Below are 22,975 nucleotides of genomic sequence, written 5' to 3'. Positions count from 1 at the left end.
AGAACAAGTATGTGTTTAAGCGAGGGTGGGGAAATTGTTGGTGCCTACTCCTGTGTGGGGGGTGGGGGGTGGGGGGGGTGCGTGCGTGCGTGTCTGTAAAAGAGTAACCTTCAGTTCAATTTCTTAAATATCCCCCCATGCTGTTAAAATTCACTCTCCTTTCCTTCTCCACCTCCCCTCCTTCTCTGTCCTGGTGCTTTGACATGCTAAATCTGCTGATTTTATTTTTCTTCCTCCTGTGGTGAGGAAGTGTCCTTTTCAAGAGTCTCAGTTTCCCCCCCCTGACTATCTAAGCCCTACCTCTGTTTGGATTGTTTTTCTATTTCAAACAAAAGACAGAGGCGGGATTACCATTTCACTTCCTTTCACACTCATCTTTGAAGTGGCAGCCGTTTAGGAATTTTTAAAACCTATGCTTGGCTGCTTTTTGTGTTTTGTTTTTGGAAGTAAAGAACTGTGGTTAAATTTAGAGCCAGCATCAGCAAAGAGCCAGGCCTTTTCCTGCAGGACTTTGGGGCTGATTTTGTAATGGAGGAAAACAAAGTGTCCTCAGGACTCCTTTCTTAGATGTTGTCTCCTTAATGGCCCTCCTCAGCCTTTTTGTGTCATGTCTTGGTGCCAACTTTCTGCCTCATTTAGCTCATATCAATTCACAGCGCTATACAAATTTAGCATCTCATTCATGGCCTAGCTTTCTGAAACAATTGTTTGGACGGTGGAGAACGTTCTCCTCTACATAGCCTTGTGAGTCATCACACAAATATACTCATTTGATACAACAGCTTTAAGGTGATGTGGGTGATGGTGCCTCATCAGCTCATGGTATCTTTGCAGTTAATCGATCTGTCTTCGGCCTAAGAGAAAGACCTGCACATTTTCCACCGTATCCTTTAACTCGTGTAGTTTTGGGCAGTGCCAGACTGCTTTTTCTAGACAGACTGCTCAGTGAAGTGAGCATGGCAGCTAACATATGAGTCAGAAAATTGTTGCTGTCTGCGGTAAGTTGGCAGCCTTGACACCTAGCTGCTAAGGTTGTAATAAAGGAGAGTGACTACTATTGAATTGGTTGCTTTTGCTAAAGCTCCTGCAGTGGCTCAGGGCCCGTTTACACGATGTCGGAACTTTTTGAAAACGCAACTTTTTTGTTGCGTTTACGCCTTCCATCCGCACGACAACGCAGATATCCGGAACGAAAACGCAACTTTTTAAAAACGCTGACGTCTTGCCTGCGACGAAAACCTCAGTGACGTTATATTTATGGGCCCGTGTGATGTGACAACAAAACACGGAGGATTCCTATTGGATAAAATTTGACTCAATACTGCCACCACATGGTTTGGCATGCTTATAGCCGTCTTCGAAAACGCACTACATGTGGACGGAGATTTTTTTGAAAACGCTGTCGTGTGGACGCGAATCGTTTTCGATGTGTTTTTAAAAAGTTGCGTTTTCAAAAAAAAACGTCATCGTGTGAACGGGGCCTCAGGATACTCTTTCATGATAAGTATATGTCTGTGGGTTATCTAGAATAAATAAGGCATTCTTTTAGAAAAGATATTTGCTGTAAATGATGATTTTTTTGTCGATAAATATCTCGAATAAATGCCATATAATAACTTCACCAGAATATACATATATTAGAACCATAAAAAGGTGTGTTATTTGATATTTAGAATTATCTACTGATTGTAATTTTTTGTTGCATCCATGGAAATATTGCTTTAAGATGGCTCAAAAGGATGTGTATCCTGTGTGGAACATTTTTGCTTTTTTTTTTTTTTTTTTTTTACTATTTTGTGAAAGAATTTGCTTTTTCTTGTTTTCCATTGGAAACATTATTATCATTAAAAACATAGTATAGTCTAAGCGATATCCACTACTCTAGGCACACCAAGGAAAACTATTGTTTTAAGTCATCGTCAGATGCCTTCTGTCCAAAAAAAGATTGACTTGATAGTTACAAATGAGTCTGCTTACACTGAATTATCCAACTATTAAGAACACATTAATGAACCGCAGTATTTTATTTGGTGACATTTTCCATCATGAATTACATGGACACTGAAGTCAATGCCATATTCACCTCTCTGCTGTTGTGAATTCACATTGATCTGTATTCATCCGCAGATAAATGTAGACCCCAATGATGCACTGTTTACTCCACTTTGAGTAGTGTTTTGCTAAATCAAAAGAGAGAGAGAGAGAGAGAGAGAGAGAGAGAGAGAGAGAGAGAGAGAGAGAGAGAGAGAGAGAGAGAGAGAGAGAGAGAGAAAAAACACTCAGATATGTGAACTTCTTGGGCTGAGATGTTACAGCAGAGAACCACAGTTAAGTGGCTCACAAGTTATTGAGAGACAGACCTGTTCCCTTTGTAATTTTGCCTTTTAATAACAGATTATTCTAATGGGATTCGTTGAGACCAGTTGCATGCAAAATCATCAACTTTATCATTATATGTAATTTTATAAACCTGTGATCACCACACAACCCCTCAAATCAAACAAAATATGTCACATTTAACCGTTGTGTTGTTTTTGTCTCTTTGTATGTGGTAGAGAGTATTACACTGTTCATCTTAAAGGGTAATTTTTGTAATTGAGTTATATGTTCTGAGTTTGTTGTCACTGTGATTTTTTGAATGACTATTCAAGTGAAATTAGATTGTCAGCTCCTACTTGCTGCTGAGCCAAGGTCCGTTGATAGAGGGTCCCACGAGAGTCTTGTCTCTCCCGCCAGCGTCGGTGCTTCAACTTGTCTGTACAAACCCTCTCTTTTCTGTCACTCACCCTCAAATTCAAACAACAGCCTCTTTCTACTCCCTTTATCACACCGGCTGACAGGGTCACAGGGTTAGTGCCACACTGGGCATGCTCAGTCATTCACATATTGATATTGATTTTTTTTTTCCTTTCTTATTTGGGCAGTGTGTATGATGACAAAGAATGAAACTGGGGGTCAAGATTGGAAGCAATAGATAGAGTTGTGGCGATAGAGGTTGGAGCGTTCCCCCAGCCTCTATTCTCCACTGTAAGCTAGAGTGAAGGAGCCCGGTATCCTGCCGTCCCTCTCTGGCTGTCATTCAGCCTCATCGATTGGACTCTGGGCCTCCCATGGGGTGGCCGAGGCTTGAAGACACACTGCCTCTTTTGTGGAGGGGATCCACCAGTTCAGACTGACAGCGGACAGTGCTGATAAAATACACCCCTCCTTCCTGTATTGTCCACCGCAGACATGCTGTTCAAGATGTGTAACCTTTAGAACGCTGGCTGGGCTCTAACTGAAGCTGTCGGCCATAATCAGAAGAAAGTGGAATATTGCCCAGAGCATCATACCCTTTGGCATTCTCCTATCTCTGCAGCCAATCAAATTTTATTATTTCCCACTGTCATAGCGGTGGCTAGTGACTTTCCTGTGCTTAATAACTTTAAAATTTCACTTTACACCAGAGTCTCCAAAGCCGATTACTATAATACTTCCCTTGTGTCTCCATTCTACCTTTGTTTTGAAATACTTGCCTATGAGTTATGAGCTATGAAAGTCCTATAACTTAGTTGTGAAGCTGCTCATAACATCGTGACAGTGTTTAACCCTGTCTGACCTGAGCATCTCTACACTTCCTTGTCTCCAGGGAGGATAAAGAGCGATGGATTAGAGCCAAATACGAGCAGAAGCTGTTCCTTGTGGGACTGCCCCAATCGGACGTGCCCCTGGGGCAGCAGCTACTTCGGGCGGTGGTAGAGGATGACCTCAGGTTAGTGGTGGTGCTGCTGGCCCACGGCACTAAGGAGGAGGTTAACGAGACCTACGGGGACGGAGACGGACGCACCGCTCTGCACCTGTCCTGCGCGATGGCTAATGTGGTCATCGCACAGCTGCTGATCTGGGTGAGTTAGAGAGGAACGTCGGAGATGGATGACAGTAATTTTGTTCCCTGTATTCAGCATAAGCTCAAATAAATTACGAGTTCAAGGAAAAACTTGGCCTGGTCAGTAAAGTGTGTTGATTAAATAAGCCAGGCTTATTCCAGTTAATCTAAATTATTACTTGATTTATTTCCATAAATAAAGTATTTCATAGCTAACCTTGTCCACAATAATTGCATGGTAGTCAAGAAAACATAAAGTAATACCTTATGTGTAACACCTTAGTTAATGTGATGCTGTTGATGAGGAGTAAACGTCTAACATTAATAGATGTGTCATTTTCACTTGTCATGTCTCTTCCCAGACATTGAATACGTAAGGATTCCCATTTCATGGATTTTTATGTTTCATAGTTCTACTAGGAAACATTTTCTGCAAGTTTCACTTAAAAGGAGCAGTTCTTACGAGGAAATTCCTCTTGCAATGCCTATAAACTCAACACAACTAACTCAAGTCTAACCAAAATAATTGTCTCAGCCACAATTAGTATTAGATTACACAGTTCCTCCTAAAAACACACCCTAAGTGCTAACAATCTACAAACCCATAAAATTTAGCAGCACAATTGTTTTCCCAACATCACAGATTCAGTGTTGTAAAGCTCTCAACACTGTTTGAAATAAATTCTAGTGGAGAAATACTGAATTAACTTTTTTATTTTCTTGGCCTAGCCAGTTCATTTCCAACACTGTTCCAACAATGTAGCTAAAACGGAGGAAAAAAAGGTTATGTGGAAAGTATTTTTTTTTAATTGCTATAATAAAAAAGTTTTAAATGCTAACCAAGGTTTAAGAGATCCGAGATTTCCAAGATACCAAATACTGCAAGTACAGATAAACTGGTGTGAATGACAACATGAACTAGATTATTTTTATAAAACGTTAATGACCCTTCATACAATTTATGGCAGCATTGTGGGGTCATACAGTGTCAACTTAAATATTTTTCAAGAAAATGATCAGATTTTAAATATTTCAAAATAATCCACCATTTTCAAAAGGATGACACCAGTTTAAGCTAATATATCTGAGTCATCCAGAAAATGCTGCATCACCAGTTTAAAGAGGATTGTGACAAATACAGTTTAAAAAAAAAAAAAAAAAAAAACTTGTTGCAGAAGTTAAGAAAACTCTCACAAGATGCGAACTTTGTTTTGTACATGATAGATTTTTTACAACTATGTGGTACAGACCATATGGCATTCTTTATTTGTTTAGGAATTAAATGCAGTCTCTTAATTCTACATGTTTTGGGTTAAATTCCTTGAGATTTCTTCAAAACATAAGTTTTGTGTTTGTGTTGAATTTTTCCAACAGTACGGAGTGGACGTAAAGAGTCGGGACGCTCGTGGCCAGACCCCACTATCCTACGCTCGGCGGGCAGGAAGCCAGGAGTGTGCAGACATCTTACTTCAACACGGTTGCCCAAACGACACTGGCAGCGTGACCTCCATGCCCACACCCAACATGGGCCACCGCAACCCCAACATCAACAACAACAACGCCCAGTGCGAGCTTAATCGTAGCATCAGCATTATTTAGGAGCCAGACAGCAGCTGCAGATGACCCCAAATCCAACCCCCAGTACTTCAGTCCCCAATGTTTGAGACTGTGTGCCCCCATGAAGAGGTACCAGGAGGGATGGACCCATTGTCCATATTCATTGACACCAAAAGAACTGGGCATTTGGGGTCCGGACATTCTACATTTTTTTGTTTTATATGGTTTCTGAAATTTAATCAGTGTTGTCTGAAATGATCATCAACAGCTTTAAGATTTTTGTTTCTTAAATGTCAACCAAACAAATGACTTAGTTTGGTATTCGTACGTACCCTGCGAAAAGCGTTTCCTTAATGCTCGAGCATTTCCTTTTATGTCTTCCCCTTCTGCGATGTGGGCTGATTTTATAATGAACACGAATGAGAAACTTCCCACAAATTTCCGAGCTTAGGCATAATAACAGAGAACTGTGAGAAATAGTCTTAGAAGTGACAAAACGATGATGTGGGAAAGAAACTAAATCTTCCGTGATATCAGTGGCTGTTACTGCTTTAGTAATGATGCATGCCTTCAACACAGCTATCAAGCTCTTGACATATTATTCATACACAAAGCAATGCAATTATAGTTGAAGAGTCCAAATGATTTAGATCCTTAATTCACATGAAAATGGGTCTGGATCATCATGAAGTAGTTGATTGCGGAATATCTGTCGGTAAAAGTGATTTTTTTTTTTTGCACCCTTATTGTGATCCTCCAGTAAAAGTATCCAAGACTATAAAGAAATTAAGGGCTTAATGTTTTATGACCATTGAGCTGAATGTCTTGGTAAGCTTTCCTCTTTAATCAGAATTTTTTTCAAATTCAAAGAAATCGTACCATTGTGATGTCTTTGTTGGAGTAATTTTCTGATTGACCAGATTGTTTGGATAATTGTTTGACGCAGTTTTAAACTATAAGCCTAGTGGAATATCTGTTCACCCTCTGTAACCAAAGGCCTGTATAATTGATACTCTCATGAGCATTTTGTCTTTTGTTGCTGTGAAATACTTCAATGATGCAGTGCGTGTGTGCATGTGTGTATGTGTGTATGTTCATACATAGCTGTATGATACGTATGTGTGCTCACGTCTTCGTTTGTAACCACGCGTAACAGAGCACAACCGGGCATTTCTGTTCATGAACATTGGAGAAAGGACACTAGAGAGAATAGTGCAGTGAAGATAAGGGGACACGTGACTTTGTTTTGTACAGACATTTGTTTAAAAAAAAGGGAAAAAAGGAAAGATAGAAAGAAAAAGCAGTAGTTCTTGCTCCATCACCTTATACCTCCTTTACTCTTTACAAGAACTGTTTGAACTTTGACTTTTAGAGTAAAGAAAATAAATCTAAAACCCGCTGCCCTCCCCCATCCTGAGAATCCATCAGTCTAAAAGTGGAAGGTGATCAAAATGCTTTGAAGAGAGTGACAGCAGACAAAATGAGTAATGAGCTTCATTCATTGAAACAACTCATATGATTCGTATTATTAATTAAAGTGTACAGTTTTCCACATGATAAGCCAATTCATATGTAGAGGAATAAACTTCAGGTCCAAAGTGTATTTGTTAGATTCAACTGTCATTTTTAAGGATGATTTTTTTTAAGTGATTTATGTTTACGTCACAAGTTATTGACTTGGTTTGTTACCCTTACATTTCTTTAAAGTATTCCTGTATTCATACCCACGGTGATTAAATATATGGTCGAAGGAGAATATTGACAATATTGATTTTTTTTTTAAAAAAGATGCTTATTTGCTTTCTTGATCAGAATTTTGATCAATAGAGTATCGCATATCTGGCTGAGAAGTATGGAATTGGAGCTATAAGTTCATTAGCCAAGTCTAGTAATCAGTTAGCCGGCTTGACCACAGTGTTACACCACCTAACCCCTCTAACAAAATTCATAGTATTTTGTTACTTTATATGTTATAATTGTGCTGGGAGGGAGATTTTTAGTCCTTGCAATGAGCTATACCAAGTGTTTCCCCTTACATGGGTTCTTTTTAGAAAGACAAGCTAACCACTTCCTGTCTCCGGCTCCATGAATTGAGGGAGTTTGAGAGCAGAATATCTACTTCTCATTAAGAAAGTACTTGAGCATCTTTCTCAAAATATCAAATGATTCATTCAAGAAAAAAAAAACCCTAAAAAAACTGACCACAGTTTCCATCAGATTTGTTTTTTTTAACTGTACAGTGGTACTGGTCTTATTTCTGACCATCTTAATTCAGCTACTTTATTTCAGTATTCAGGCTGGATATTTGAGAGGAGTTGAATGTGTACAGTCATGACCTGAATTGCTATATACATATAGAAACTGAACACACTATGAATTGCCTTTTTTTTCCCTAAGTATGACATGAAGTGTAAATATTAGCTTAATGCTTTTATCTGAAGACAAACGTCTAGAGAAACAGACTAAACAGGTTTTAGGTCAACAGTTTGCTTGACCCATGGACCATATTTTGATATGTTGTTTTTGTTTCTCTTTAGGCATATTTTTAAGGTACTTCTACCTGGTCTTGGTGTTGACTGACCAGCTTGGGTACTAAAATGTGTATAATGTACATTTGACATATTTATAATGCAGTATGTAAATATATTTTGTTTGGATTTTTTTTTGTTCAAGTTCATTTTCCTATTGTGATTTTTTTAAGGAACGTGAAACAAGCAAAAGCTGAAGAGTAACATGTTGTATGCTTGGCTGACTGTTGACCTATTAATAAACACTGCAATAAAACGATGTAGCCTTCCCTGACTTCAGAGAAACTGACCCATTCATCTTTGTGTGTGTGTGTGTGTGTGTGTGTGTGTGTGTGTGTGTGTGTGTGCTCGCGCACATGCTCACGTGTGTGTTCATTCATTTTCTGTACTCTTGTCACTTCTGCACCTGTTAGGGTCATCTAACTAATGAAGTGAGACTTGTCTTAAATGAATTTTCACTGCCATTTCATGTCCTTCTTGTTTACACATTTTTACCATCAAACGTCAGCTTCACTGAAACAGACTCATCCTGTTGACGTGTCCAAACAGCTCAAGATGGCCTGTCGCGAGGTAAGTAAAGTTAAACTCACCATTTCCTGCTTGCGGGACCCCCAACAGTCGCTGAAAGAGGATTAAGATAAAGAGCTAGGCTTAGTGTCAGGCAGCACAACGCTGCAGGGAAAAGTGAAAGGTCTGAGTGTTTAGAGGAGTCAAGCATTCACTAATCCACTTCTTATTTCCTGCTAATCTTGTCTCAGCATATCTTCATCCCTTTCCTCTCCCTGTTGGCCTGCATTGTTTGAGCTTCATCACCTGGTTTCCCTTCAGTGTTTCCTCTTCCATTCTCAGCCCAGGCTTGACATGGAGCCTGAATACACCGGGTCACACAAGGCTTTTCAACACTTATTTCATCAAATAGTTTCCTTTACAGATCCCCCACGAGCATTTTATCTGCCAGTTAAAACTAATTTCGTCATTTTTATATTGATTGTCTCTTTATTTCTTCTTGTTACATAGAGATTGAGGCTCATTTTCAAAAAGTGTAGTGTCACATTAGGATCTGATGACAGAGGTGGGTTGTTTACTTTCTGCCAAATGAATTTCAAACATAACGTTTATTATCTTGTACTATCTACATTATATAAGTAAAATCATTATAGTTCAGGGTGCCTTTATGTAAATTGTGATTTGAATCTATAGGACAACAGATAACCAAAGATTCTGATATTAAAATACTGTAAATATTTCAATTACTACATTACTCAAGAACAGTATTATGACATAAAGAGAAGTAATTTAAATTATAATGACAGGAATGAGAAAAAAATATGGAGAATACTGCAAACAGCAGGTATTTATTAATATTACAGTTTAAATACAAATGACTACAAAAATCAATCCTTCACGAACAGCAACCTCTTTCTCATTCCAAAGACCACCTCTTTAGCAAATTTATTAAAATCTCTCATACCCTTTTTTATTATGTTACTAAAAGCAGTTTTTATTCCTCTGGCTCGGTCACTTACAAACAAACAAAAGGCAACGAAAGCTCAAAATTTACAGATGACCACGGAAATTCTTTAGAGAACCCGGTCTGAGGGGAGCTGTAGGATGGATTAAAAAGTCTCAGTCAGGCTGACACCACAAGCAAACTCTTTTTTTGCATAATTAGCATGATCCATAGTTGATATAAAACATTTATCGGAACAGTTCTATTTTTGATTCAGAGAGTTTAAATGTCAGAGATTTAAGGTGATGCTTAAATGAACATTACCTAAATCATATTTACCAAAGTCATATTCACTCCGCATCTCCTTAGAAATAACTTCAAAGAATGTTCCCTGTGATTAATCACCTCGCCTCATGCTTCATGCCCTGGCTTCATCGTGTTTGTTGTGGTGAGTCTACGTCGCTTGCTTGCACTGCTGTGTGTTTTGATATTTCATCAGGGCCTGCTAAACATTGAGGAGGGCTCTCTGCCGCCCACCTCCTCTCAGACAAATTGCCTCCAAGATTGCAGAGGTGGATCTGAGGCTGATGGATGGGTACACAAAGACCTGATGAGACCATGTTGGCAAACATTAAATCCATATTTCCACATGTAGGAGCTGCCATGGGCCTCTTGAGCAGTCTGCTCAGAGATGGACTCTGTTGTAACACATGTTGCTTTAAGGTGTTTTATGTGTGTCAGTCTGTCTTCATTTGGACATGTTACGGTCCTACATTCACCTTTTTAACCTTTTAAACCAGTAATTATATCCACTCCACTCTTTCCATATGACTTTCCCACCTCTCCCCACCCACCCACCCCCCCCCTTCCGGCATAAACATCCATTTATCAATTTTGACTCCATCATGTGCAAACAGTTCATATATTCTGCGCGATGCCTTGCAACCGTCCCAAACCTCTGTCGCCATCCTGGTTTTACACACATTTCTGCCTCTCTGTTACCCACCCCTGCTGCCAGCCTGGTTCCTACATGCCCGCATCTTTCTCCTTTGTCTTGCATAAACTCTCCGTTCCCATCGCTCTCTCCAGTTTCCCCCATCGCTTCTTCCCTCACTCTTATTCTCCCTTTCCCTGTTGGCTTTTGAACGCATTTCTCTGTTAATTTGCCCGAGAATGCATTAGCTGTAATGAAGGCTGAGGGTCGAGGGAATCCTCCAGGGTTCCATTAATCATCCCCCCTCAGACAGGCAACCTTGATTACAAGTGGCAAGAAATTCATTAGAGCCAGGCCTCTGACAACTCTTATCTCCGCCACTAGATCTGACTCATTAGGCAGCCAAATTAAAGCTATGATGGCCCTGATGAAACTCATCGCTTGTTTATCTTGTGCGATTTGATGCATCTGCCCATACATCACTGAAAAGCCACGATCGTCCTGAACCTCCTGAGAAGTCAGCCTCCAGTCGGCGCTGAGCAGCATGCAGTTTTACACCACCAGAAAATAAGGAGATCCCGCTCTTTCTTCTCTCTCTCTCTCTCTCTCTCCAGGTGTGGAATGTGGAAATGTTTTCTGACAAAATCTTCTGATATTTCAATTGTGATTCAAGCAGTAGAGTGAACAGATGCTGCCTTAAAACTAAGGTTTCTCACAAGGTGGTGGAGAGATGTGTTAAACTCATAAAGGATTAACAGATTCACAAGTAGGCCATTAAAGAAAACACACAACATCTGTATCTTCCAAATAAAGTTTAAATAAAGCAAATCTGATAAAATGTGACCTTTTTTTTTTTTTTGCTGCACATATCTGAAAACTAACTCTGGAATGAAATCATTTCCATGCAGGATCATTTTCAATAACACCTGCCTGTGCTGCGCTTCAGCACTTCATTGTCCCCAGTTCATGGGGACCAAAATATCTGTTGCACAGTGTTGTGAAACAGACCATCTACATCAGTCGACTCCTGGACCATAATAAAACTTCCACTGCACCCTCTCATAATCAACCCATCTTGAATCCCCATCCAAGTGTCACAGTCTTGACATATGAGATGAGCGATGAAATAAACTTTACTGCATCTATTTATGCTCTTAGGTCAAAGTAAGATGAAACCATTTGCAGTGAGTGCATCCATGAGAGTTTTGACATAAATGTCGGCCAATAAAGTATTGTCCGTTCCGACTGGTGTCAATAAAACTCATTCTATTTTTGTTACAAAGGTTAGTGTAACAAAAATACAAAATGCCAGTAGATTTTTATGAAGACGCTTGCCCTATCTTCATAACTCAACAGGTGCCTCTGCTGTAGGTTAAGTATGACTTGAGGCATGACTGTATTTTCCTTCAAATAATGTGAAGTTCTTACAATTGACATTTTCCTGGAAAGAGTTTAGCAAAACCCTAAAAACCCACATCGATATATGTGATTGGAAATTATCATGGTTCCGTTTTCCCTTTCTCATATGTGGCAAGATGTCAATGTAGCTATGGATTTCTTTGAGGCTCGGTATTACCTGTCATTTCACATCATATTTAGTTTTCAGATTTGGTCTTTAGTTGGGTCAATATTGTCTTATTGATGCATGTGAGTGTTCATTTAGTTACCAGAAATAATTTTATTATAAGTCATATCCTACCTCCTTTACTATCAATCATAAAATACTTACCAAATGTTTTTAACTGAATTTTAAGTTTAAAAGTTGTCATTTTAAGATTTTCTAAATAATTCAACCTGTGATCTTTAATCCAATTAATACTTCATGGAATATGAAAATCTTTTCTATTGTTCTACTTAAGTGAAACACCTCAAATGAAAGTGCTTTGGTTATCCTCTCTGCTCTAACTGATAGATGAGTTCATGTACAACGTGCTCAATGTGTCCCCCACCCCACGAGGTTCCATCAGTCCACTTGAGACAACATGGCCTCCTCAAGAGGAATCAGTCACTGCTGCTATTTAAAAAACCATCCATTCACCTTGCACTTCAGCTTTCGGGAGAAAAATGCGATGTGAATTTAAGTTGATGTGGTGAATTTCATTATAAAAAAATTAAAAATACATAAATAAAACAGTTGCCAAGTAAATGCATTGATATATGTAGAAATTACATAAAATATTTTAATCATTAAACTAAAAAATATTATTCCTGATTAGAATTTTTTTTATAATTTTACTTAAAACGTGTAACATAAATATATGCATAACAATACATACTCTTATCTGCAGTTTGAACCAATGTTATTTTTAAACATGGATTTATGGAGGCCTAACTTTTCATCACTAAAAAAAATTAGGGAAATAACTCTTGTTTTTTAAGCATATACCCAATGTTAGTCTGGTCCCTACACAAGAAAAATTCGATCTGGATGCACTTTCGTTTAACGCGATTTATTAGATCATTATATTTTACAGTTGTCCCCTGTTTGGTCATTAATTCCTTCACATCTTTTCTTCTTTGCACAAATAGCTGTCAAATGTGGTTCCTACAGTCACCAAACATAACGTAAAATCCTCTTCACATGCAAGTGGCAACAAATTGTACGAAACACAAAACAAAATTTCAGCTTCACTAAATGAGGACATGCACATAAATCAACAGAACATCTTGGCCCTACATATAAATACTTAAAAAAATTCTTTACAGGCTCATCTCATAGTGCCCATTTTTACCCATATATATTTACATATTCACAGTACAATAAATTAAAAAAAAAAAAATGACCGCCGCTTTTTTTGCCACATAAATGATCTGTCCGCGAGAGAATCTCTCACCTCTGACAAAATGAACCGAACTCTCCCTTTTTGTGCTTCATGCGTTCAACATAGCGGAACAGACAGTCAGTTTAAGCGTTTTCTTTATTATTGTGATTTTTTTTTTTTTTTTTTTTAAATCTTTTATCTTAGTTCATGGCCGGGTCCCTTGCTCTATTTGTTGATGCTGACTCCTCACAGCAAACCTGTTGACGTGCACAGGGATGGGGACCACTATTTTGGGATTTCTCACCGGTTCTCCTGATCGGTTGTTCACGTTGCCAGCTTTGATCCGTTTCCATTTGGCCCTGCGGTTCTGAAACCAGATCTTCACCTGCACCTCGCTCAGTTTAAGTGCGTGTGCGATCTGCGAGCGTTCAGTCAGAGAAAGGTACTTTTTACAGTGAAACTCCTTTTCAAGTTCCAGCAGCTGCTCGCTGGTGAAAGCTGTTCGTCTCCTCCGGCTCTTCCCCGCTGAGCTGCCGGTCGGCATCGCGTCCTGAGAGCCGCTTTTCAATTTGCTCTTCTGGGACAGGGAGCCACAGTTGTTCCCGTCTGAGAAACTTTCGTTCTCGCTGTCTGCGGAGCTGTCCTCTCGATCGCTGCAGACGGTGTCTGCAGATTTTAGGTCCAGCTTCTCATCGTCTGAGCTGTAAAGTTTGGTCTCACCTAACGTGAAGAAATTTAAAAAAAAAAAAACAATTTAAAAAAAACGTTCATTTCATGTATACACATTTTTTAAAAGCCATCTTTCACGACATTGTACCTGCTAAACATTGTTTTCAAGGATCATAGAGGCAACCGAGAACAAGATGGATGAAAAATGCTAGAAATATATATATTATATAGAGGTAATATAATATTATATATATTTTTATAATGTAGTAACATTAGGTGACCTCATACTGGCTTAAACAACGTGTAAAATCCAAGTTGTTGCATTGAAGTGGGCCTCCTTCTTTTGACAACTTCAAGCGGGTTCTCTTGAAAAAAAAATCAATTTCTTCTAAAATAGATTTTTTTTTCAGTTTTTTTTATTATATAATGACATAAATTAAATTCTAGAAATACACTCTGTAACTACCTGAATCGTTTGAATGTTATTTGAAGTGAGATTTTATAGTTTTACTGTCACAGGAGTGCATCTCTTAAAATTTCAACTGTAATACATTTTGCTTCATTGATATTTATAAAAAAATATATATTTTAAGTTGGCATTTACTTTTAATTTCACTGTAACTCTAAAGGTCAAACACATGCCAGTTTCTTTTGGCATTTTACGCGCAAAAGGTTGTCTTTTACGCAGCACTCATGATTTTTGGATTTGATGGAATATTATAAAAAGTAACGAGGCCAAACTTACCGGATATCGTTTGAAAAGTTTCAGAGAAGTTGAGCAACTCAGAGCCCTTATCCCGGCTGTGCAGCTCCTCGGAGTGCGGACTTTCCTGCCTTCTTGCTCCGGGATCTGCGGCACTCAAACGTGGACCTGGGAGTTCCTGTGGTGGGTAAAAACTGTCCGGGGGATCCGAGAAACTCGGCATCGCCGTGGTGAGCGCAACCATGGACGGCACCCCTTGTCCCAAACTAGCACAGAACGTATTAGTGAGCCGTCCCGCAAAGGAAGCCAAAGGCGCCAGTGGAGGTATACCAGACGATAAAGGGGAGTGGGATAAAGCTTGTGGAATGACCAGCGGTCTGTATGGCATGAACATAGGATAGCCCGTATACAGCAGGTGTCCCGGTCTGGGCTGGGGGCTCCCTATCAGTGAATCGATTGAAAACGCCGTCCCTTGGCCGCCTGGTCTCTGCATTCTGCCGGCAAATGCGTTTATTTGGTGGAAACTTCAACTCGAGGTGTCCTTTTGTCCTTGTTGACGCGCAAAAAAAAAAAAAACTTTCAGCGCAAAGACCGAGTGGATTGAAAGTAGATCCGATGCCGTGTTGTCATCCCGTGTTGGAGTAGACCGCTCCACCGGATCTGTGCGCTCTAAATGCGTCAGTCAGTCGGGCGCTTTGTTGTGTGCCCCACTGCTCCCTTTCCCTCTTATTTGTCACACACTGAGACATAAACACACGCTCTGTCTATCTATCTATCTACCCCCCCCCCCCCCCTGCAACTCCACCTCCTCCTCCCCCCCCGCCCAACTTGCGATGCACCGTGTTTTCGTGCGTACGCGCGCACAGAGAAGGGCGAGAGCGCATTGGTTATCATCTGCAGTACAAGCGGAATGAAAAGGGGGGTGCTTCCCTGGGGGCTCATCCATCTTCCTCAAATTACGCTTCATTTCCTTACTCAGCCTCCGACTTTTTGGCCGTCTAGAGAGGCGGTAGTTTCCCAGTGGAGACCAAATAGACGGGTCGCACACCCAGCCCTCCTCCCCTTCAGCCAGGTCCACCATTGACTGCAAACTGTGTGAGAGACTGTTCCAGCCCTTCCCCTTCTATAATCGTTGGCCACACCAACCCAATCAGCTATTATTAATTTTGATTGATGATAAGTAATTACTCTGAATGCAAAGGACAGCATAAAACAACGGTGGCCTTTGTTGAAATATTGGGGGCCGATGGCCATCAGAGGCAGGAGGGAGGGGGGAGGCAGATGTTTCCAGGCTCTCTGTCCTATTCTCCGCGGATAAAAAACCAATGCGTTTGGCTTCAGAAAAAGAAGTGCCGCAACAATTGTTCCTTGGAGAGAGATACTTGGTGCGAAATTAGATTCAGATAAAAGACATTTACGCGGGGGTCAGCTGCAGTTTGGAGACGGACACACTAGGACTTAAAGGAAGCTCTGTTTGGAATAGGATTTATTTGAAGTTGTGATCTAATAACTTTATCTTGTATTAGTGTCTATCAACTTAAATCATCCATAAAACGATTTGATAACATTAAATAAGGCGCACATTTACACTTTGCGTTCTAGGAGATGAAATTCACCCCCGATCAAAAATAGACTTGCATGTGGAGGAGAAAAAGGTTTTTTCCTTAAAGATTGGTTTAATCGCAGATCATTTCACCTTTTAAATGGCAATGGAAATAGACGATGATTAGCTCTATTGAGCTCCCGGGTGCCCGAGCTCTCCAACTGGTCGTCTGATTGCACGAGGACATAAACATATCACCACCGACTCTGATTAGCAGTGGAGGGCCAGGCTAGGCTAATTCTTGTAATTGCAAGTGACTTCAGCAGGACCCCTCTTTGATCTATTGAAACCATTTGCCGAGCTCCACTCCCCATTTCTTTCTGAGAGGAATTCTGATGTCACACAGCTTCTTCTCAGTTCCCCACACCAAATTAAATGAACGTTAATAGGCTGTAGAATATGTATGCATGTGTGTATCTATGAGCTATATTGGATTATTGAAATTATTTTAAACAAAAAAATTGAATAATTAGTGCATGAGCTTATTTTTTAAAAATCCGTGTTATTTTCAGAATATACATTTGCAAACTACTTTTAATACAACAATAATAATAATGTGTGCTAAATCTGTTTATACTAACTTATTTGTCAAATAACTCATGGGATAGACTGGCAAGTGCGTTTTTCCTATTTTTCTTTATCCGTTGTGTCTGTGTGTCATTAATTTTTGATGATGACCGAGTTAAAGACATATTACAGTGTTTTGTTCATAAAAGCAAAAATTAAAATAGATTGAATTCAATCTAGTTCTAAGTTATTTTTAATTTAAATCAGATATATCTGTCAATCTGCCAAGAAAACGCAGAAAAGACTACCAGGAACAATGAAAGAAGAATGACCTCATTTAATATTAATGGTGAATTATTTTTTATCTAAATCGAGACAATTTCAATCATTGTGGAAAAACCAGCAAATGTGCAAATATTTTGTGGCGGTCCTCAATATACATCAAACACGTTATTGCTATGTGCATTAACATCAAACTAAAATCAGTCACTAAATATATTTAAAAAAAAAAAACAGGTATCTGAGCATCTGTGTTTTCAGGAGTAGAAGTTAAAAAAATAGAGACAAGTGAGAAAAATATATAACATTCGACCTCATTCCTTACCAACTCTAGTCTATAGCGCCCTCTTGTGGTGTAAAATTAAAGTACAAAAAGACATCTCGAATTAAAGTGACAGAAGAGCTGTTTTTTCCTCCTGAAAACCTTAAAAGAGATATTATTTAAAACACCTTCATATAGTAGTCTTTGTTCTACAGATGAAGCAAGTACTTTAACCATCATCTAGAATGTTGTACTGTCTCACACCTGGCATCAGTCAATCTAGGAGTGGATAGAGGCTACTCAAAGTGCTCTCAGTGTACATAACCTCTGTACTCCAGAAGCAGGTAATTCTTGATGAAGGTGGGTAGTTTAAGTTTAGGAATCACTTCATGTATCCGGCCCTCCAGGAAACATCTGACTCTGTGGCGTGCCAAGTGTTGTAGGGAGCGAGGAGTCAGTGCCAGAGAGAAGATCGATTCATAGAACTCTTTGTTTTCCTGAGAGGTTGGAAACACAAATACGAACAAGATTGTGTGAAGAGGTACTGATATTAGTTGTCTCACTTAACAGCAGACAGTGGTAGAATTTTTGCACCAATGAACAGTAACAAGTGCTCAGTATTTATTTTCATTAATAAAGTCTTAATATTGTTTTTGAATACTTTGAAGCAAATATCAAATAGGCTGACTGCCCACAAAATTATCCTTCACTACCTACAAAATACATTAGAATGTCTGTATATTTTGATTTATTTATGAAATCATACAAATTATATCATTCAAATTCTGTATGACTGAGGATATGTCAAGAGGTACAGTATCTTCAGTTTAGGAATTATCACACTGAAACATCTTCTTCTTATTCATTCATTCATGCAACCATTCACTCATTCATCCATTCATTTACTTGACTGCTTATTTCGCTTTTTGTGGGTCATGGGGGTAATGGGGGTTGCTGGAGCCTAGTCTTATCATAATAATAATAACAATAATAATAATAATGATAATAATAATAATAATAATAATAATAATAATAATAATAATAATAATAATAATAATTATTATTATTATTATTATTATTATTATTATTCAATAATTTTAGAGAGTTCATGTTCTTGCAGTTTTTCAAATTACATAATACTGTTTATACATAATATATAATTTGGGCATGAAAATGGAATAAGAGAAATAAAACGTTAGGAAAAAAGAAAAAAAATACAGAAAAATCCTTAAAACACCTTCACAAGTTTACTTTTTAAAAAGGTTTTACCTTAAACACCTCCGTGGACACAGACTCAACCCATTTGTCTGTAACTTTGAGGTGACTGTATGCGTTCAGAAGAACTTCAATTGAGCGTGGAGACACAGAGCAGTGCTTCAAAACCTAAAAGCACAACACGTAGCAAAATGTTGCCATTCATCATTTAAGTTCACAAGCGAGCTGGTGACTCCATAGAACTGAAGAAATAAAGTAATTAAACACTTGTGAAATGAACAGATTGGTCTTCCCTCCAGGGGTTTAACTGGAAATTATACAATTAGGTCTAATTAATCTCCTATTAACACTTGCCTAATTAGGAACTCGGCATTTTGTCTCGTGCACGTGGGTTCACTTGATAGCTGTAGTCTGTTTCCCGCAGAGTGCAACACTTCATGTTGTGTCATGAAATGGGAATGATTTAAATCTGGAGTTGTAAAGTTTTGAATACTGCAAGGTGTTACATGGGCTATAGTTGCTATTCAGGAGAGATTAGCCTGCTTACTGTCTACCTGGCTCTCAGTGCTAATACAAACTGAGGTGGAATGCCTTATTAAATGTAAACGTTTTACATTTGATATTTTATTAGGGAACATGCTGCTTTTAATTTCTTACCACGGGCAAAGCACCGGGCCACACCCGAATAGATCCGTGGTTGAGCAGAGCACGAACAATCCTCTCAGGCTGATGACCGACCTTGTAGCACACAACCTTCAAGATGTTGTGCATAGGAGCTTCACCACCATAGTCCATGTCGTTTACACGAGCACCATTAGCCAACAGCAGATCGACTACATCTGGGTTTACATTCTTACAGGCCATGTGCAAGGGACTGTGTTTGTCCTGGTCCACAGCGTGAACATCAGCCCCTGCACCCAGGAGAATCTGGCACACCTTGAAGTAACGCTGTAGGTCCTGCACCTCCTGCCGCTGTGAACAGGCAGCATTAAGAGGCGTGAGGCCTTCGTCATTCTGTTTGTCCACAGCAGCTGCGTAGCGTAGGTAAAGCTCAGTGTGCTCAGGTAGGCCATTCCTTGCTGCCACATGTAACGGAGTGTCATCTTCATCTATTGACCGACCATTGATTGCCGCTCCATACTGAATAAGATATTTGGCACACCTGCAGGCAGAATTAAAAACCTTTAGTTTCTCATAGAACACACATGTATTGTTTTTTTGATCTATCTTAACCTTAACCTTTTTGTTCTGACTATCCTGTCACGAGAGGTCAAGTATCTTTTCATCATCATTGCCTGTAATTTTCCAAATGTTTTCATTACATAGCCTCTATCCACATAAAATGATGTGGCGGGCCACATTTAGCCCCCGACTTTGACACATGTGTTCTAGAATGTAGTATCAAGAAAAGTCTATGGTGATATGGTGGAAAAAAAGATAAATTACTCATCTACTTAGAAAAGTTAGTTAGTTTATGTCTTATTTGTTTCTGGGATAATCTTGTCTGTGTGTTATTGTCTATTGTGTTATTCTTCAAGTCATGCTGGTTGAGAATCAGATGAGGCACTGGTTTTTATTTTTTAGTTTGGTTCTCTATTACTTACTGGATGGAATCAGGACTGGTGCAAACGTGCAAAGGCATAAGGCCGTCCTCTGAGACGACGTTGGGATCAGCACCATGCATCAGCAGTAGTTTGGTACTCTCTGGCTGGTTGCTTTCACAGGACTCGTGCAAAGCAGTGGCACCACCAGGTGCAAGGCTGACATCGGCCCCGCGCTGCAGGAGGAGTTTCAGGCAGTCAGTGAATCCTCGCCCGGCTGTGATGTGAAGCGGCGTGGTCAGCTCCTGCTCATAATTCAGCGACCATATTCCTGCCAGCAGGGAGTGCAGATTTGAGCTCAACAGACTGTCATGGAAACTAAAGACACATGTCAAATAGGATACACATGAGCAATAAATTTTTGTATTTTTTAAGTATTTAAACACAAACAGCTATTTGCCTTCTAAAGTCAATACTTGGTAAAGGAAATTCATAACTTTAATGCATAACTTTCACCAGTCTTATATTAATGGTAGTTCAGGCAAACCTACTAAGGCATCTGTAGTTAAATCTGAAGGTCCTCCATTCTTCTATGTTGCTCGTGTCAAAGACTGCATTGATAAGGTAGTCATACTCTTCATCGTTCACAATGCTAAGAATTGTGAGCTCATCACCCACAAGCAGAGAATTCCAGAATTGCAGGACACAACCTGTAGCTTTGGATGTAGTGATGACATCATTGCGGTATACCCTCCTCTTAGATGCTATACAAGTCATGCTGGAGTTTTTGAAGTTTTAACAGAGTGTTATCAGCTGAAGGAAACAAGTACTTATGCAAGCTGTTTGTGCGGAGAGGACTATTTCAGGATGGTGTTACATGATATTGTGGTTGAGCTGGTGAAGCTCGCCAGTGCAGCGATTATACTAGCCAATGACTGATGTGTTAAAAGTCACCTGCTCAAAGAAACATCTGATCCATTTAAATCCTCGAAGACTGACTGTTAGTCAACAAATCTAGTAGGATATTGATTAAAAAAAAATGATGACAACATTATGGTTTGAACAGGCCCATTGTGATGTTTATGTAAATTCTAGAATGCTGGATCTTTTATTTATAGGGACCCAATTAGACAAATGTGTTTCAGTATTAAATAGAACTTTGTAAATAGCATGGACCACTTTGTCTTCAGTGTTGGCCATAGTGGTAGTTGACATGTGATGCCTTCTGTAAATATCATCTTATGCTCTGGTTCTATAAATATATTCTATCAGGGTGAGCTGGAGCAGGCATATATTACAGAAATACACATGATAAAGGTAAAGGGTACCACTTCTGCCAAAACAATGCTTTTACAAAATAATTAGAATTCCCAAATTCACTCATAATAGTAGCATGAAGTCTCCTACCTTCCCCTGTGGCGACCCAACGCATGTCCCCTCCTTGTGGCTCAATGATAAGATTTGCTGTGGATCCTCTGGGAAACAGGCACTGCATAGCCTCCAGGTCTCCCGTATACAGGGCATTATGGACAACAACATCATGGCACACGGTTGCGGGCCGCGTAGTTCTGGACCTCAATAATGACCTGTCCTTCCTCAGCAAATAGTTACTGACTTGATGGGAGGCCAGCTGCTTCTTGTACTTGTGTCTTTCCAGCATTTCCTTATCAAGTTCAAGAGAGCGTAAGGCCATGGGCGTGAAGACAAAGCTGCCTCGCGACATGGTGATTGACCTGCCGCCTACGAAGATGTGTACGGATAAGAGAGGGAGATGTCTAGGCACTTGTTTTGTTTCTATTTCTAATGTCCACTGTGTGACTGCCGGCTGTTCACAGGGTCGGTTCATAGACTTGTGTTGATATTCAGTATGAGATCCTCCCCGCTGTGTGACAAGTAAGGCTATTTTTATGTCTCACGTGCACTTGAGCCTGTCCTGTTTACCTTCAGCAAATTTACAGCCACTGTCAGGTTGGGTCACGAGAGTGGAATAAACTCCTATTTTTTGTAATTACAGTATTACACATCATTGTAATAAAACATTTTTAAAACTAATTGGATTAAATGTTAATGCAAAATACAGCTTAGCATTGCTAGTAATATAGGTGTGATGCACTAAAATTACAGCTCCGCACAAAAAGAAGAATGAAAATGTAAAGGTCCATGCAAATGGAGAAGCTGACTTCAACATTGGGGCAACTTTTAGTGTCAAATTTAGTCTTGAAGGTTTTTTTTAGATGATAAAAAAATGAATGCACTATTTACAAGGTCTTAGCAAAAAATATATTTTGCAAACACTTGCATAAGCATTTTTTTCCCTGAGCCTTTAATGGTTTTATGTATCCACATGGCTCCCTCCATTAGAACATTAGGCTGAATGACTGGCAACCGCTGTGTCACTCTGCCCCACGTGTAGTGTTCTGATGGGGGAGGGATGGTGCATAATTAAGCCTCTTCAGCCTACTTCTGAACTTCTAAGAAACATCTCTTTTGACTGATGGGCCAACATTTTATCCAGAGCTGGGAGAAATTCTTATCTGACCCAAACTTTAAGCATTCTATATACCGATTGTAGATTTGATGGCTGGCAATGAGACCTCTGAATTACCTTAGTTTTTTCAAGTCTGAATAACTTACCCAGCTCTTATTTTACCATTAAAATCAAAGTATTTGACAGACAATGCGTTTAAACAGCACATATTCTAGTGTTTCTTTAACCACCTCTGTGTTGGAGTCAAATTCATGTTAGCTCCATGGAAAACAAGGTCTCCACCACATGTGGAGGAACACATGATATTTGTGGCAAGGTCTTACCTCCTTCTCCATTTGAAAATGAAAGCGTCGCTGCATCTCATCTATACCTTAACGACTATTCTGGTATGGAAATAAAGGTCATTTATTTTATGTTACAGTTTGGTAATAGATGGCACATTAAACTGAAGGCAAGTAAGAGTTTCAACTTCGAAAACACACATTACCAGAGAGAGACTAGGAATATTGTTTTTGTGGCTGTAGTACATCCTTTTAAATGATATACATAATGAGTTTATAATATGCATCTGGGCTACCTCCTCTCTACTTTGATGTCTTCCAAATGGCCCGG

The 22,975-nt window shown here is 39.4% G+C and overlaps 3 protein-coding genes across 8 annotated transcripts in view; 1 reads left to right on the top strand and 2 right to left on the bottom strand.

Moving 5' to 3' along the window:
• Positions 1-8,218, top strand: part of agap3 (ArfGAP with GTPase domain, ankyrin repeat and PH domain 3) — a 114,460-nt gene extending 106,242 nt beyond the window's left edge. For all 3 annotated transcript variants that reach the window (XM_068340084.1, XM_068340085.1, XM_068340083.1), the window contains exons 17-18: positions 3,629-3,884; positions 5,240-8,218. In XM_068340084.1, the coding sequence (XP_068196185.1) occupies positions 3,629-3,884; positions 5,240-5,464 (481 nt within the window). In that variant the 3' untranslated portion in view covers positions 5,465-8,218. The remainder of the gene's footprint in view (positions 1-3,628; positions 3,885-5,239) is intronic.
• A 4,595-nt stretch (positions 8,219-12,813) lies between these two features.
• gbx1 (gastrulation brain homeobox 1) lies at positions 12,814-15,225 on the bottom strand. The gene is made up of 2 exons (XM_068341208.1): positions 14,511-15,225; positions 12,814-13,816 (listed from the first exon to the last, which is right to left on the bottom strand). Exons 1-2 carry the CDS (start codon positions 14,959-14,961, stop codon positions 13,302-13,304), a joined length of 966 nt encoding a protein of 321 aa, XP_068197309.1. The 5' UTR covers positions 14,962-15,225; the 3' UTR covers positions 12,814-13,301.
• A 1,696-nt stretch (positions 15,226-16,921) lies between these two features.
• asb10 (ankyrin repeat and SOCS box containing 10) lies at positions 16,922-21,711 on the bottom strand. 4 transcript variants are annotated; one of them, XM_068340883.1, is made up of 5 exons: positions 21,283-21,711; positions 19,939-20,206; positions 18,992-19,496; positions 18,389-18,502; positions 16,922-17,616 (listed from the first exon to the last, which is right to left on the bottom strand). In XM_068340883.1, exons 1-5 carry the CDS (start codon positions 21,596-21,598, stop codon positions 17,431-17,433), a joined length of 1,389 nt encoding a protein of 462 aa, XP_068196984.1. In that variant the 5' UTR covers positions 21,599-21,711; the 3' UTR covers positions 16,922-17,430. The 4 variants fall into 4 exon arrangements, with proteins under 4 accessions (XP_068196984.1, XP_068196986.1, XP_068196987.1 ...); XM_068340885.1 differs by lacking the exon at positions 21,283-21,711 and adding an exon at positions 20,427-20,984; XM_068340886.1 differs by lacking the exon at positions 18,389-18,502.
• Positions 21,712-22,975: the final 1,264 nt, after the last annotated feature.

Source organism: Antennarius striatus, chromosome 18 (assembly GCF_040054535.1).
Source record: "Antennarius striatus isolate MH-2024 chromosome 18, ASM4005453v1, whole genome shotgun sequence".
Classification (NCBI taxonomy): Eukaryota; Metazoa; Chordata; class Actinopteri; order Lophiiformes; family Antennariidae; genus Antennarius; species Antennarius striatus.
The sequence above is the reverse complement of the archived record's forward strand: the minus strand, read 5'-3'. Positions and strand labels throughout refer to the sequence as shown.